General features: G+C 54.4%; 1 protein-coding gene across 1 annotated transcript; it reads right to left on the bottom strand.

The window, feature by feature from the left end:
- Nucleotides 1–2,679: 2,679 nt before the first annotated feature.
- EIF3D (eukaryotic translation initiation factor 3 subunit D) lies at nt 2,680–16,211 on the bottom strand. Its single transcript, XM_045835100.1, has 15 exons — nt 16,059–16,211; nt 13,662–13,794; nt 13,313–13,358; nt 12,306–12,442; nt 11,611–11,696; nt 10,979–11,051; nt 9,958–10,070; nt 9,051–9,183; nt 8,436–8,583; nt 7,696–7,826; nt 6,952–7,037; nt 6,714–6,843; nt 3,774–3,916; nt 3,297–3,580; nt 2,680–2,832 (listed from the first exon to the last, which is right to left on the bottom strand). Exons 2-15 carry the CDS (start codon nt 13,782–13,784, stop codon nt 2,819–2,821), a joined length of 1,647 nt encoding a protein of 548 aa, XP_045691056.1. The 5' UTR covers nt 13,785–13,794; nt 16,059–16,211; the 3' UTR covers nt 2,680–2,818.
- Between the last annotated feature and the right edge of the window lie 314 nt (nt 16,212–16,525).

Below are 16,525 nucleotides of genomic sequence, written 5' to 3'. Positions count from 1 at the left end.
GGGAGCAGTTACCACCAAAGAGCTCTTCCAGTATAGGGCGTGGGAAGACCTATAAACCCTAGCTCCTCCTACAGACCCCAACCGATGATGGTAGAACCTGTCAGAATTTCTATCAAGATTTACATGGGTAGAATGCGGTGCATTTATGAGGGAAGTATAGGAACCTTCGAGAGGCATTAAGTAGTGCAGTGAAATGGAGCTGGGGGTTCTCATGGACGGGCGGCCAAGCCTATTATGGGAAGAACTTGATAGTCTCTAGCTTTGCATGGCTGGAGCTTTTTTTTTTCTTTAAATTAAAAATAGTAGCTGGTCCTAAGCCCCGACTGGCATAGCTCAGTGGATTGAGTGTGGGCTGCGAACCCAAGTGTCGCAGGTTTGATTCCCAGCCAGGGTACATGCCTGGGTTGCAGGCTATAATCCCCAGCAACTGCACATTGATGTTTCTCTCCCTCTCTAAAAATAAATAAATAAAATCTTAAAAAAAAATAGTAGCTGGTCCTGACTGCTGTGGCTCAGTGGGTTGGGCATCATGGCATACACTGAAAAGTCACAGGTTTGATTCCTGGTCAGGGCACATGACTGGGCTGCAGGCCAGGTCCCCGGCTGGGGACAGGCTACAGGTAACTGATCGATGTTTCTCTCCCTTTCTTACTCCCTTCCCCTCTCTAAAAATAAATAAAATCTTAAAAGTAGGTGAGCCCTGGCTAGGTAGCTCAATTGGTTAGAGTGTCATCCAGATATGCCAAGGTTGTGGGTTCGATCCCAGTGCGAGGCAAATACAAGAAGCAACCAGTGAATGCATAAATAAGTGCAACAACGAACTGGTGTTTCTCTCTAAAAATCAACCTAAAAAAAAGTAGCTGAAACCTCTCTCGTCTTCCTGACTTCACTTACCTGTAATTTTCATAGCCCGTGTCAGCATCAGAGAAGAGCACCGTTAGAGCAGAAATGATCTTACGATGATGACCTCAGTGCCTTCTCCAGGATGAACATTTTTTAAGTTGTAATGCTGTCTTTCATTTATTTACTTTTAGAGAGAGAGGAAGGGAGAAAGGGAGGGAGAACACTGATTGATCAGTTGCCTCCCTCGCGCCCCCAACTGGGGACCTGGCCCACAGCGCAGGCATGTACCGTGACTGGGAATGAACCAGTGAGTGATCTTTCAGTTCACAGGCCTGTGCTTAATCCCCCGAGCCACACCAGCCAGGGCAGGCAAAACACCAAAAGTAAAGTACGGAGGTCTCCTTAGCCGTTGTGAAGATTTGAGAGTGGGAGTTAGCAAATAATCGAGTACTGAAAGCAGTTGCCGGTCTTCCTTGGTGGGTACTGGGAGACCTGCACTGCCAAGTGTGGCGGGGCCCCGAGACTGGGCTCGGCCTGGATGGGAGGCAGCAGGGTGCTGCTGAAGGTGTTCGAGACAGGGCTCTCGAGGAGTCACCTTGGTGGCCCCAACAGGCCAGGGGAAAGCAGGAGACTGACCAGAGCAGTGAAGTATGTGGAAGCTGACGTAAAAGGTTCTGAGAATTCGTGTGAGGCTGACTGCCACGGCCCACTCGGCCCGGCTCACGCCGCTGGACTGCACCGGGAGGGAGGGTCTGCTAGAGACAGCTCGGTGTCGGTCTGACTCCGCACCCCCTCGGCCCTCGTCACGCCTCTTGCACGCACAGTGTTCGCTTTTCAAAAAAGATTTTATTTTTTAGAGAGGGAGAAACATGGATTGGTTGCTTCTTGCACGCCCTAAACTGGGGACCTGGCTGGCCTGCAACCCAGACGTGTGCCCTGACTGGGAATTGAACCGAGGACCTTTTGGTTCGCAGGCCGATGCTCAATCCACTGAGCCACACCAGGAGGGATAATCTGTAGGTTTAAACACTCTACATACGTGAAAAACTCCTTAGGAAACACGTTTTGTGCTCTGCCTTCCTAGTAACTCCGAATTTGGCTTGGTTTCTGAGGCACAATTATTTTGATTAAAATGTTAACTTTAGAAATGTTATTCAAAAGCTGAGCCCATTTCCTCATCTGTATGTTCTGCGTCAGGCTCGGGTATTTCTGGAAAGCTTAGTACGATACCTGGCAGGGTAAGTACTTCATAGTAATTATCGTCAAGAGCAGAACACTAGCCTTTTCCTTTTAATGAGAAACAGCACTCCTAATAAAAAATTAAAGTTTACATTCCCTAACAGCTGTAGCTGTGGTTTGTAACGTTCCGCTCTGAGGGTGCCAGCTGGACACCATCACCAGCCCAAGCGCGGCCTGAAAACGATCTCCAGACCGCTGTCATCGCCACCCGGGGGCCCTTCCGCGGTGTCCCCGGGAGCAGCATCCCACCCCGCCCTCCGGGGGCCGCCCTGCCTCCCCGTGTACCACTGACTGTGTCTCGGAGGGCAGCAGCGGGGCCGGCACACCCGAGCAGGCCCTCGTGCCTGTGGAAACGGACTTCTTATGGGGCCTCGCAACCGACACCCCTCTCCAGGAAAGGATACTTCCCCAGGGTTCTGAGAACAGACAAATCCAGGGCGTTCACCCTCTACCAGGACGGCAGAACAAAAAGTGCTCCAGGACAAATGACAGAACCCGGAGAACCCCAGCCAGAAACTCCTGCCTCCCTCCCTCTCCCAAGGGCTTCCCGGAGAAGGAAGCAGGGCTGTCGACCATAATGCAGGCACGTGACGAGGGTGAGAGACTAAGTGACACACTTTATTCCGGCAGTCTAACTCCGGGGAGCACGCAGCAGACGAGCGTTCCCCCGGGCACCCGAGGCCCCCCAGGCTCGGCCGGCAGGTGTGCGAACTCCAGCTCCGCATCGCCGTCGGGGTTAAGTTTCTTCCTCTGAAAGACACAACATTTCTCCTGAGCCACACCAAACCGGTAGACTGCTTCTGCTTTCACCGCCTCTGCCCAGAAGTCGAGTCTCCCAGACCCTCACGGGGCTGCCAGATACTTCCCCCCGCCCCGGCCAGTGAAGCAAGAAAGGGGGCTTTCAGCCCATGCAACGGCCCCGGAGTGCCTCTTCTCCTGCAGCCCGCGGCTGACACAGGGGACTCGCATCACGCTTCTCCAGATGCTCCTTCCTCACCCTAGCCTCCGACAGGCCACCCTCCTCCTCATCCCCTTCCTGCGGCCTGAAGGCTCCCGAAGCCGCTCCCGGGGCCAGAGCGAATGCCCCTCCAAATCAGCCAAGTCTCTGCCAACTCTCCAAGTTTCACCTCCACCTTCACGGGCACTGCGGCCGCAGAGCTGGGTCCCTAGCCAGCCCAGCGCTCACGAGACTCCGCAAAGAGACTTATACAAACCTTCTTCTTCTTCCTCCTCCTCCTCCTCGTCCTCATCGTCCTCGTCGGAGCTGAAGGTGCCGTCGGGCAGGCTGTAGACGCGGATGACCTGCTTGTTGGGGTCCTTGAGGATGAGGTACTTGCCCTCCTCCAGCTTCATGCAGATGTCGATGACGCAGCGCAGGATGCCCCAGGCGTTCTCTATGCTCAGGTTGATCTGGCTGGCGAACTCGTTGGGCTTGAACTGCTGGGTGCCCAGGATGACGTGGCGCGAGGAGTCCTTCACGTGGTACCGGGACACGTAACTAGCGGGGGAGTCGAGCGTGAGTGGCGGGAGCAGGCTGGCCTAGGGGCTTCTGGGGGCACAGGCAATCAAATGGGGACACCTGGCCCGATGCTGTTCCCAAGGGAAAGACAACAGCAGGCCCTCATCTCCCCGCCCGAAGACACCTCCTTGCAGGGGATGATTGGTTCACAACTCCCGGACGGGAACCTCACCCAAGCTTGAGGTACTCGGACCCAGCCAGCAAAGCGCAGCAGGTCCACCGGGCCAACTTGTAGCTGTTGTTCTTCAGCTCAGTGGCAATGACGGCCCCTCGCTGCGAGTCCAGCTTCTGACGCCAGTCAACGCCATTACAGTGCTGCGGAAGGAAGGCCCAGGCACAGGGGCGGAGGTGAGCTCTGGCGCCTCCTCTGGCAGAGGAAGGACTCCCTACCGGGCTCGGCCAGCAAGCGGGCGAGGCCACAGGGAAATCCGAAGTAGCACTCTTATAATGTAAGAGGCAAAGGTGTGGCCACCGCCTTGCCCGGCCCACCACACAGCAGGAACTCAACGGATCGCAGCTCCTCCCTTCATAAGAGCTCGTTTAGACACAGACACACACGCACAGAGGCTAAAAACAAGTGCCGTGTAAATGGCAAGAGGTAAGTGCTCACCACACGGTGTGTGGTGAGGGGTTCGGAGAGGAAGCGCGGCGGCCAGCGGGGCGAAGAACTCGGGCAGAGGCCGAAGGCGGAGGCCCGCGGGAGCGGAGGTCCGCCTGGCGTGGTGTATCCATATGTACACACAAAGCAGAGGCCCCTGGGATCACCTCCTCCATCACCACCTCTGTTAGAGATGTGGGGACCCTGAGTCAGAGAGAAGCGACTGGTTTTGAAGGTCATATGGCCAAGATTCTCAGACTTCACTTGGTTCACGGCAATCGTAGACCAAAAGAAACACCACAGGGTCCCTCCTATAAACTTGTTGGTTCCAAAGCACTTGAGTGTAGTATCTGACACCTGTCTCTGTGTTCCCCTCAAAAATCAGAAATACCCTGTAGCACCCTGTGAGTGTGCTGTGGCATCTGAAGTCTTTCCACAAATCCGAGCTACACCATGGACGCAGTGCTTGGGACGATGAAGTGGCAGAGAAACGGAATGGGTAGGGGGGAGGAGGGAGTTAGGAGACAAATGCAAGGCCACGGCTGTACTGAACAGGGCCCGAAACCACGGAGATGCCGGTGAGCTCCAGAACCGAGTGAGCAGACAGACTGCGCCTGACAGCAACCAGCGGGGTGCAGGGCAGTTCGGGGCTCTGAGTGAGCAGGAGAAAAACAAGGCTGACGTCAGCTAAGCCAGACCCGGGAGGGCAAAGTGTTCTAGCAGAAAATCAGTGGAATGGGGAATCAGAGTAGATTCCGAGTCGGGGCCTGGGGTAGGCGGAACTCTCGGATGACCCCGACAGTCCTGCCCTTGAGTATGGGTGGAACCTGTGACTCTGATGAAATGTCACTCCCATTCTTATGCTACCTTACAGGTCAAGAGGATTTCCAGGTACAGTTAAGGCCCCTTAAGATGGGGAGACCACCTGGGAGGCCCCACGCAACCCTGTGAGCCTCTTCAATCTGCGTGCAGAGGTCAGGGACAGAGGAAGTCAGAAGTTCAAGGCACGGGAGGGTCTGATGTGCTGCTGCTGGGGTGACGATGGAGGGCACCACGCGGCAAGGACCGTGGCGGCGGCTAGGACTGAAAGGCCCCAGCTGACCGGTGGCGAGAATGGGGGACCGCAGTCCTGAAACTGCACAGCCAGGTCCTGAATGGTGCCAGCCAGAAGGAGCCTGGAAGTGGACTTTCTCCCAGAACCTCCAGATGAGAATTCAGCTCTGCTAACACCTTTGATTTCATCTTTCTGGTGTTCTGAGCAGAGACCCAAACCACATGATGTTAAACGTCTGGCATACCAAACTGTGAGCTAAATGGATGCTATTTTAAGCCTTCAAGTTTCTGTTACTTTGTTATGGGGCAAAATAAGACTAATACAGAGCTGTCTAAAGAAGTAATTATGGGCCCTGGCTGGTGTGGCTCAGTGTACTGAGTGCTGGCCTGCAAACCAAAGGGTCGCTGGTTCAATTCCCAGTCAGGGCACATCTCTGGGCTGAGGGTCAGACCACCAGTAGGGGGTGCGCCAAAGGCAGCCACATGATGTTTCTCTCCCCTTTCTCCCTCTCTACAAATATATAAATACTTTAAAAAAAGAAATCGTGGTGAAAAGAGCTGTATAGAAAAGAGCTGTATAGGCAACTGACCCTAAGAGAAGGGCCCACCACAGATCAAAAAGGAGGGAACCAACACAGAAAGGGAGCTGAGAATGTGTAAGACCAGAGCCACATGGATACAACAACGCCAAATGCTACAGGGAGGCCAAGGTGGCAAGTCTAAGAAATGGCCTGGAGCTCAAGCCACGGCCAGCCTCTCAGCGGGGCTGGAGACCAAGGACACCTGCGGGTAACAGTCAACGGCATTAACTGCTGGCCCTTAGGCCCCGACGAAGGCAGAGCTCGGTGGCCCTCTGTGCTCCGCCACTGGCCACTCCTTCAGCACGTGCCTGGCCTTGGCGCTGTCCTTCCTGCTGAGGAGAGGACTCTTTCATTCTGTACAGCAGCACCCAGGGGTACTGTGCCCCAGTTAGAACTCCGGCACATAAGCCCCGGCAGCTTCAGAAAGGGTAACAGCCCAAGAACCATGGCACCCCACCATGAGAGGCAGCATGAGAGGCAGCAGGAGGAGGAAAACAAGGGAAGCGAGTTTCACCTGGGTGTCTCCTGAAGAGCCAAACAGGAGCTAATCTTAGACTGGGCTCGGTGAGTGGGTGGGGCACAGAACCGGAGGACGGAGGTGGCAGTAGCCGTGTGGAAGAACGGGTCCAGAGCGAGCTGCCAGGCTCACAGGGTGGGGGGGCGGGGACAACCCTGCCCCCCCAGACCCCAGGGAGAGATTGCAATCAGATGCTCAGAGAGAAGGAAGTCACCCTCACACAGTCTCTCTCCCAATGAGGAAGGGAGCGGAGGGAAAACGTGGACCACAAGACTCAGTGGCTCTGTGTGTATGCGGGGGGGAACCCGCACCGCGGGCCTGCGACAGCGCGCCCCACAGGGAGACAGACGGGGGATGCCTCACCCGGGAGTCCCACTCGTTGAGGGTCTTGATGTTGATAAAGGACACCTCCCCGTTGGCTCCCGTCATGACACCGTCGTGCTCACAGCGGACGATCAGGTCGATGTCGTCCCCGAGCTTCCACCTGCGATACCTGCGGCACAGAACAAACGCCACGGGTTGCTGGAGACCCTTGATCCCTCGACGTCAGGCGTGTCGCCCCAGACAGGGTCAGGCCTGCACACACCTCCCAGGGACATACCGGTACGCGACGGAGGCGATCTCGTTCTTATCCATGTCGTCCTCCACGAACGGGTTTGGGTTGGGGAAGTTGTACCGCTCCTTCCCCTGTAAAGACCACCGAGGTGTTACAGTGCCAACGTGTCGCCAGACCCCGCAACTTCGCTGACTTACTGCTTAGGCTGGGTCCCTGGAGCCCCTGAGGGGCCGAGCCCACCGTGTGTCACCCGCCTGTTCCCCCTCCAGGCACAAGCACTCTGTGAATCAGGACAGGCAGCGCTCACCGACGGCCCACACGTGCCAACTGTGTGCTCCCCGTGCACGCTCATCTAATTACAAACCACACCCCTCCCGTGTTTGTCTTTCTCTGCAGCACACACTGTACAGTGTTCAGGGTTTATGGTTTTTCCTCCTCACTATAATAAAGCCTCCCGGGGGCAGGAACTTGCACCTGACAGTGCATTTGCACGTGGCAGTACAGCTGTCGAGTACCCGAAGGGTCTGTACAATGTGCCCACGTGAGACGAGTGACGTCAGTGCCGCCCTTCTCCGGAGAAGACACAAGCCCGACACCACAGAGCCGTGAGGTGGTGGGGCCAGGGCCCCAAGCCCGGCGGTGTGACCTCAAAGCCCAAGCTCGAAACTCCTTGGCGACAGGAAGGGATCCCGCCCGTCCCGCTCAACCCCGCAGGCCCAGAGCCCACTGCAGAGCAGACGCTCAATGAGAGCAGCGGCAGCCGACGAGGGCCGCGGGGCCCGCCCTCACCATCCTCAGGCACTGCTGCGAGAAGTTGTGGTTGATGTAGGTCGCTTCCATGGCCAGGTTGCGGGGCGAGTTGAAGGAGTTCCCTTCGTCTTGAGGGGGCTCGTTGGCCGTCTCGCTCACCGTCAGGAGGTCTGCAAAAGTGGCAGCACGTCACCCACCCACAAAACAGAGTCACAGGTGACGAGCAGAGCACCATGGGGACAGATGGCGATCCAACGACACGGGCCCTTCCTTCCAGGAACTGCCACCTACTAACGAGGGTCTCCCGAGGGGGAGCGCTCCCGGATAACTTTGCACGTTCTCTAGTTACATTCGACCACGGCGTGTGCAAGCCATCCCTCTTCAGTCATTCCTCCAGAAAGTGTCCGGTTTTAGTAGCTTTCACACAAAGACAAGGCCTGAGGCACGGAGCATAGCTAGTGTTTTGTTTCACTGCCGTCAGTGTCGAGCCACCTGGTTCTCAGCCACGGTGTGCACGTATGTGCACCTGAGTGGGATAAAACATAGGCATGCGTCTTTCCCTTTATAAGTGAGCAATGGCCGGAAGCACAGTTTTGGGGCGCTGTCAGGACACAGAAAGCTGACGCCCCAAGGAGGCACACAGCCACAGTGCCTCCGCCACGTCTTTGAGGAGGCTGGCGGGTCTCATACGGCTGTGCATGTCTGCAGAGAGACGGACCTCCTGCTACTCACTCTAGTACCGACGGGCTGCTCAGAACCAGTGAAAACAGGCTTCTTACCGAAGTCAGAGTTGTCCCTCTTGTCAAAGAAGAGCTTGGACCCGACTCTCTGGACCACGATGTCCCAGGAATACACGGAGCGGGTGCAGCTCATCAGCGTGGCCAGAATGGCGTCGGTGGCAAACACGTTCCCCTGGGTTTTTGCCAGCTGCACAGAGGACAAGAGATGTGAGGACACCCTCGGCTCTCACCGCCCACCCACCCCGAGGGGAGAGGACTCCTCAGTAAGGAGCTCTTGCAGCCACGCCCACACAACCTGCACAAGCGCGCCTCTAGCTGCCCAAGGCTGCAGCAAACCATCCCGCGAGCCTCGCTGGCAGTGCCCACCGCGGGCTGTGCGGGCCTGCCGCTCACTGAGCACCTGCCCTGTTCCAGGGGAGCACGTCCCAGTGCTTCCTTCCACCCTCCCCGTGTACTCCCCTTAACAGGTAAGGAGAGGCAGGCCCAGCGAGGGGGAGCGATGGAGCACACGCAGCCGGGACTGCAGTCCAGCCAGCAGAGCGCCTTAATTTTCATCTCATCCTAAGTCTGACTCGGGAGACTGCTATCTACAGGGCTTCCCAAGGCCCAACCCCAGGGCCCCCCGGGTGGGCCAGTGGCAGAGGGCGTGCACACCTTTCGGATGACGGGGTCGTCCGTGGTGGTGACGGTGTGGAAGATGCGCTTGATGCTCCGCAGGGGCTTCTCGCTCCGCGTGGTGATGCGGTCGAAGGCTTTGTCGTAGTATTCGAGGGCCCCGCAACACTCGCTGCGGGGAGAGCGGGGAGACGTGCCTGTGAAGGGGGGGCACCCACCCCACCCACCTCTCCCGTCATGCCTTGGGATCTGGGGTCCTGCCCAGAAGTCTAATGTGTGAGGGGAGGAGAGTCTCTGACTAAACAGGAGGCGAACCGCCGGCGCCCACTCAGGCCCCCGCTCCCCGAGCTCCCGCTGTGGCTCCACAGAGTCCGTGAACTCGGCCGCCTCAGCCCCGCCTCCCCACCCTGAGGACGGGGGCTGCGGGGCAGCCGGCACCCCGAGGGTGGTCTGGCTTCCGTCCGCCCGGCGTTCCAGCTGCCCACTGTCGCTCCACTACTCGCCCGCCCGGGTAAGGGGCTCTCTGAAACGCTTTGCTTTTCCCCAAGAACTGCTGTCTTTCTCCTGCCAAAGAGCTATAAAACTTAATTTCTCCTTTGCTCAAGATTCCAGGAAGCTGAAAGAAATCTGGAATTTAGTATCAGCAAATTTCTTTCTGCTTTTGCTTTGTTGCTATTCTCCTTCTGCCAAAAAGAGCTATACGACTTAATTTTTTCTTTTGCTTACAATGCCAGGAACTCCAGAGAGACCTTAAGTTTAAGATAAGTACACTTCTTTCTGCCCACCCTCCCTCCCCGGCGTTGTTTTCAAACTCGTCTGTTATGCAATGTCTTTTGAGTAAGTGGCTTTTAAGTCCTTTCTGGAAATACTAGGGCTTAGGAAAACACTCACCACCAGCTGCTCCACCCACAAGAGCCTGGTGGAAGGAGTAAAAGACGCCACTTACATGTCCTGTGGTTCCGAGACTTCCAAGTAGCGCATCTTCATTAACTGAGGAAAGTCCATTTCTTCCTTCACCTCCCAGTCACTGCGGACTTCAACCGAAGAGTCTCGAGGTTTCTGTAGAGGGAAACCATTGGAGGGCAGAGTCACGGCCAGAGCAAAACATGAGCAAAAGGCAGGTCAACAGTACGAAGAGCTTTTACTCAATACATATGCCTGGAACACTCACGACATGCTGGCCGTTTTGTAGCACAGAACCCCCTGAGGCTCTCAGGAGCTTATAATCTAGGGGAGGACGGAAGGGACCTAGAGTTCAAACATAAGTGGGAATTGCACCCCCAGCTAAGGGCAACACCCAAGGACGCGGCTCTTTGTATTTCTGTGCTTCACGAAGGGCCGCAGCAGCCCCTGGAGAGTTCTCTCGGGACCCCAGCTCTCAGCTCCTGGCACGACAGGCACCGCGCCCAGCAGAGCTAACTTCTACGACTGCCACTTTGCGCTGGCTCACGTGTGTCTTCTATTCCCACAATGTCCAACAAACACCTACACGGGGACGGCCACAGCAGCGTTATATATGACAGCAAATAGTAAAAACAACCCTGATGTCCACCAGCTGGTGAGCGGGTGGACAAGATACGGCCTATCCATAGGATGGGATTCAGTGATATAGAAAAGTGAAGAACTGACACATGCTGCAACCTGGACGAATCTTTGAGATCACATATCACATGACTCCGTTTGTACGCATGGGCGGGACAGGCGCACCCAGAGACAGAACAGACCAGTGGCAGCCGGGGGCTGGGGAAGAACAGCGGCCGACTGCCGAAGGGCACCGGGTCTCTCTTTAGAGGGACGAGAATGTTCTGAGACTGCCTGTGTAATGCTGGCACGATTCTGTGAACATGCTAATATGCACTTTAAATGGGTGGATTGGACAGTGCATGGACTGTATCTCAAAGCTGTTACAAAACCAACAAATAAACAAAATCAAACACCCAGACAGAATTCTGGTATGAATATGCTACCTGTGACTTTTGGTCCCATTTCTGCCTCACTCCAAACTGTTTCTGAAATTTCTTCTGCAGTCGTATGCGTTCTCTGGAAGACAAGAGATGTGCTTTCAGTGCATTTTTAAGAAAAACGAGGCCTTCACAAAAAGGAACGGAAGAGGCTCACTGCCCTCAAACACTGACCAGCTACACTGTACTGCATCTATAAGTAAATGTAGGGACTTTTTTTCCCTACATTTAGGGATGTAGGGACTGTCCCTACTGGCAGCCCCAAGCCGCGCCAGGCCGCTGTACTGCGTGGCTCCAGGGGGCTCCCAGGACCCAGTGCGAGCGGGGACCCCCAGAGTTGTGCCCCCACAGAGTTGTGGCAGGACTGAGCCTAGGGAAGCTCCGGAGTCTTTTGTTTTCGCTCCCTCTGGTGTGTGTCCCCAGTGCAAACAGTTTCTCGCTCATGCTGTTTGCCTTGCACTGAACCTGGCCCCCAGAGAGCGAGGCCGGGCTTGAGAGAGTGGCTCCACTGGCTCTAGGGAGGTGTTTCTGCTTCCCTCAGCAGCGGGGAAGACGGCCGCTGTCCTGCTCCGGTCGCTGACTTTGGGGTGCGCGGGGTCCCGGAGGCGCACCGTGTTCTGGCGGGCCGGGCACCTCACCTCTCCTTCTGCTTGGCGCTCTTGGGCAGCGTCTGCAGGTTGAACTGCAGCATGTTCCGCCGGTCTTTGTCTCTGCGGAGGTTCCGCTGGGAATCAGGGAAACACATCGATGTTAAAACCTTGGAGATTTGGCTTACAGTGGACAGGCTCAGTGGGAGCTCATTAGTGCAGGTTCAGGATGCAAAGCCCAGTTGCATATTTTACAGAATCAATACATCATCTACATAATCAATAGTCCGGGGATTTAGTTGAGTGTGTACTTGGAATTAGCTCAAACTTGCATTCACATACAAACTTTACTGAAGTAGGTTTACTGGCTCTTATTAGAGTCCCGAGTTTGCCTCTTTATGTAGTAAGATGTGGTCCAACTAGACCATCTGCTTCACAAAGCCTGCAACCTAGCAATTAAGTCAGGCAACAGGCACAGGTGAGCCCTTTTATCCGGCCCGAGCACACTTAGCACAGGGCATGGTGGCCCACCTGCCGGTCAACAGAATTCTGAACTGTCTGCATGAACCCCTGGACCCAGGGAAGTTTACTTCGGTGTAGGTGTCACTGAATGGCTCTTTGGGGTGCATGGAAGGCCCAGACATGTGTTCCTCCATCAGCACTCACTGGGGGGCATTTCAGGCAGCAGACGACAGCCCTGAGATGCAGCCACCCCGAGAAGACGCGGCTGCTGGCTCTCGGCCTACCTGTGCAAACCGCATCCGGTTCCGCTGGTACGCGGTCTTCTGGGTGCGTGCTGTGTCCACCAGCTGGAAACTCGTTTCATCCTCCTCGTGGAAATAGGCGTACTGACTCCCACCGCCAAACTGAGAGGAGTACTTATCTGGGGGCAAAGGTGACAGCGTGTCACGGCCACTACCCACAGACTTCACAAATACACATTAGCTCAAAGCCTCGCGGTTTATGTGCAGCCTCAGGACGCTGAGCACCGGCCGGGAGCACCTTAGACGTGCACTCGCAGCCTCACCCCAGACTCACCGAATCAAACCCGACCTTCAAAAAGGATCCCCAGGTGATTTGTTGCACATTCAAGTTTGAGAAGCTCTGATCTAGAGAACTTTTCTACACCTGGACAGCATCTGAGGCACCCAAGCCCCTTCCGCTCTCTGCCTTACTCTGTAAGAGCACAAGTTAAAGTCTCCTCTCGCGGGACAGGCAAATACGGGGTTTCTAGACCATCACTGCCATGTCCTGGTGCCCATGGCAGACATGTCCAGTGGGTTGTAAGTTACTTTCTTGCTGACCTCAAACTCAAGGTCATCTCAACTTACTACTCCAGACAGCCACTTCCAACTATCTCCAAGAAAAAAAACAACAACAACCCAATTTACTGTATCAGAATCTTAAAACCAGGAATTGAAAACTGGGGTCCATCGCCTGGCTTCATAGGTTCAGTAAATCCTGAACAGTGAAATGTGGATATGTTCAAACGATTTGTTAAAGGGTTCACGGCTCCTCAAAAGTTGGGGAAAGTCCCGCTATAATAGGACAAACTTCTTTAATCAACAGTCTAACATTATTAAAAAAAAAAACAAAAAAAAAACAGTGGTATCCACAGTCTAGAATAGGATCCTAAAAACTATCAATTATAATGAGCATTTTGTCCTCATTCTAGAACATGTTCAGGTGAAGGTTACCAAAAGGAACAGTTTTCCCAGGGCCCTGATGGGGCAGCCAGCCAGAGAACACTTACTTGTGTACCTCTTATCTTGGTAGGTGGTCCCCGTCCAGTCTGCGACCTAGCGCGAGCAGTAAGGGAAGACAAAGCACACAGGTCAGGAGGCCGTCTCCTGGTGACCCAGAAAGCCCCAAAAGTGAGGACGCCGCGTGGGAACGCAGCAGAGGGACGGGCTCACAATGCCTTTGTGAGTGCCCAGCTCTCCTGTGGCTACTGGAAGTACCCAGAGGTTAAAGCCCTTCTCAGCGGGTGTTCCTATAAGGAACACGGGAGTTATGCTTTTGAGAGAATAAAATTAAAACGAACTCATAGAGAGCAGAAGTCATAGCTTAAAATATTGAGACTCCCACCGACAAGCAAGTACCTTCCCCAGCCGATCTCCTTTGCTGAATGGCTGGTAGGGCATGTCCCGAAACTGCTCGGGGACCGCACAGGGACCCCAGCCTGACGGGTTGTCTTGGATCACGGGTGTCATGAACTTTGCCATCTTCTAAAACCTTAAATATACAAAGTATGTAAGTAGCTGCTTGAAGAAAGCTAAAAAAGAAATAAAGCCTATTTGAGGTAAGCTAAAACATAAACGACTACACTAAAAAAGCAGTACACAGAACAGAACCCTCATCTCGTAGCTGCTCCTTTCTTTTCTTATAAATAATATTGTGAATACTTATAACTCAGAAGCCTGCTAACAAAACTAATTTACATTTCATTTTTTTCCACTGTAACATCTATGAAATGAGTTTACACCTCATGCTTGACGAGGTGTTGTAACTGAATTGGCAATTTTTCTTTCTTAGTGTGAATATGAGATAATGGTGTTACATAAAACAATAGTGCTTCTTAAATTCGGTGATGTCTCGGATTTGATAAAATGTAGTCAAATTTTTTCAAGTGTAATAATCATGCTCAGGTTCTTAGAAAGCCCATCACCAAGGCATGAAATATTGAGCTTCTCTAAGCCTACTTCTTCAGCTGTAAAAATAAAATACGTTTCTTGTTTTATTAGTTAACACACATGCAAACGCTTTCATTTTAAAATGCCACACAAGAGACTATTCAGATTTGCAAACACACAGAGTGCTGAGCAAAATAAGCCTGTTAAGTGTATCCTGAAACTCAACTTTCCTTGTACTTCCAATTTCCTGTTGCCATGCAAACCCTTAAGCAAGAGGACACACAGACAAGCACAAGGTCTACGGAGGGCTGAGGTCGCCAGGAACCTTCAGCCACAGAAGTGACTTCAGCCACTGTTCATGAATATTTCAGTACTAGGCATTTTGTTTCGTGCTCACCATGCATATTCATCACATCCCCCCAACAATCGGAGCTAGGGGCCAGTATCAGCCCCACTTTTCAATAAGAAAATCGAGGCACAGAGGAGTTAAGGCATTGCCCAAAGTCCCAAATGGTAGTTGATGAAATACTTGAACTCTGGCATTCTGGTTCAAGCCCACACTCTGCCTAATGCTGTAGCTCCTCTCAGGAGAGAAACAGCAGGGCCTCCCAACAGATGCCTGCCAGTTCCTATCAAATCTACCCTATCGCACGCACTGTGCGCCATAATCCTCTGGAAATGCTCAGATGGTGTGTTCCCAGAGGAAAACACACTACACAAGTACTTCCGGAGGCTGGAGAGCAATCAAAGAGCACAGGATACTGAACTTAGTAAACGCTCCTAGTTGTCCCACGAAGTGCAGACTAGGGCTCCAGGGAACTGGGTGACAGCAACAGAGAATGAACCTGGGCACTCCACCTGCCACCCTGGAGCTTAAGTTACACTCCAAGGGGGCTGAGCAGTCGCAGAACAACTCGAGCTGAAGGTGTACTGAGCGCCTACTGGGTGTCCCGGCACAAGCTAGACACTCAACACCACTCACTCCTCCAGAGAGAGTATTTTGCAGCTCAGGCAAACCAAGGAGTTGATCTGTCCATCATTTCAAAATGATTTGGTCTCCAAGGTCGTCTGCCCACGTCCAGCAAGCATCCTTCCCATTGTCCAGCTGGACAGCAGCCTGGAAAGGCCTGGGGTTTCCGACCGTATTTAATAACACAATAATGATTCCTCAAAACACGCTTTTAAAAAATCGACTTGCTCTGCCAAAGCTCAGGGAGGAAATAGGCCCAAGGCTTGACAGGCGTTCTTCCCGGGGGTAGAAGCCCGGGTTTCCACACACGCAAAATACACGAGCGGAATGGAACCAGGAGGAGAAACTGAGCCCTTCAGTTAAAACGCTGTGACAGCTGTACTGGCGTCGGGGGCAGGGCGGGGAGGCACCCACAGGGCAGTCGGAAGGGCCTTGCTGCTGGGGTGGGGTGTTGTAGACCAGGGCTCACATCGACTCCCTTCCAGCCTTCCACTTCACGTTAAAGGGAAGGAAACCTGCGGACCGGGAACTCCGCAGAGCAGGGCCGACACCACTCCGCCTGGCACTCCCCTTGCCTCACTCGTAGAAACTCTTAACTTTGGCCACTTAAAAACGACTCTGAAACCCAGCTGGGTTAAGTGACATTATTAAACTCGCTCAGGCCCTTGGCCGCTAAGCGGAGTTTAGGGCCAGGGACCTCATCCACAAGGCCGTGCCACGCTCCGCGCAGTATACAGGACCCGGGGCTTGGAAGGTGGATTCCGGCCCCTTCCAGCGGAGGGACAGAGGCAGCAGGAGGGGACGTCCCGGGGTCTCTTCCGGAAGGCCTCTGACGGCCGGGCCCCGCCCAAGCCGACCCCGGAGGCCCTCGGAACCCTACGGAACGCGCCGCTCACCTGCAACGGCCTCAGCTGGCCGGGATGGCGAAAGATAGCCACGGCCAGAGGGCTCGCTACCTGCTACACTCCGAGGAACCGGGAAAAGGAGAGGAGGTGCGCGCGCAGTGACCGGCGCCGTAAATCCGACCGGCGCTGTCGTAAACTGCTGTCCTGCTGTCTTTGGGTTCGGCGACAGAACGCGAGTCGTAAAGCGGAGGCACGCCGGAAATTTGTCACTGCTCTTTGCAAGGCGGCCTTATTAGCCTTTAAGTGCCTTTACGCAAGGAGGGTGTTTACCTTTACATCACGGGGCGTTCGGTGACGCCCCGGGAGGGCGTTCAGTTTACTGAAACGTGGCGGTCTGTGCAGTGTAAGTTGGAAGCGGGAGTGGCCGACGGCCCCTCTGTGTCCCACAGTGCTTCACGGGACGCCTCGGCCCCTCTGTATCCCGCAGTGACCCGAGGCTGCTGCCTTCTCAAACCAAT

Source organism: Phyllostomus hastatus, unplaced genomic scaffold, assembly GCF_019186645.2.
Source record: "Phyllostomus hastatus isolate PE091 unplaced genomic scaffold, TTU_PhHast_1.1 phas_contig_198, whole genome shotgun sequence".
NCBI classification, from domain to species: domain Eukaryota; kingdom Metazoa; phylum Chordata; class Mammalia; order Chiroptera; family Phyllostomidae; genus Phyllostomus; species Phyllostomus hastatus.
The sequence above is the reverse complement of the archived record's forward strand: the minus strand, read 5'-3'. Positions and strand labels throughout refer to the sequence as shown.

What these genes read in the sequence shown, in the direction of transcription:
- EIF3D (XM_045835100.1), bottom strand. Translation starts at nt 13,784, where the DNA reads ATGGCAAAGTTCATGACACCCGTGATCCAAGACAACCCGTCAGGCTGG. An exon ending in AAGGAGATCGGCTGGGGAAG is followed by an intron (nt 13,359 to 13,661) that starts GTACTTGCTTGT and finishes TGCTCGCGCTAG; the next exon opens with GTCGCAGACTGGACGGGGAC. An exon ending in ACCGGATGCGGTTTGCACAG is followed by an intron (nt 11,697 to 12,305) that starts GTAGGCCGAGAG and finishes CCTGATTCCCAG; the next exon opens with CGGAACCTCCGCAGAGACAA.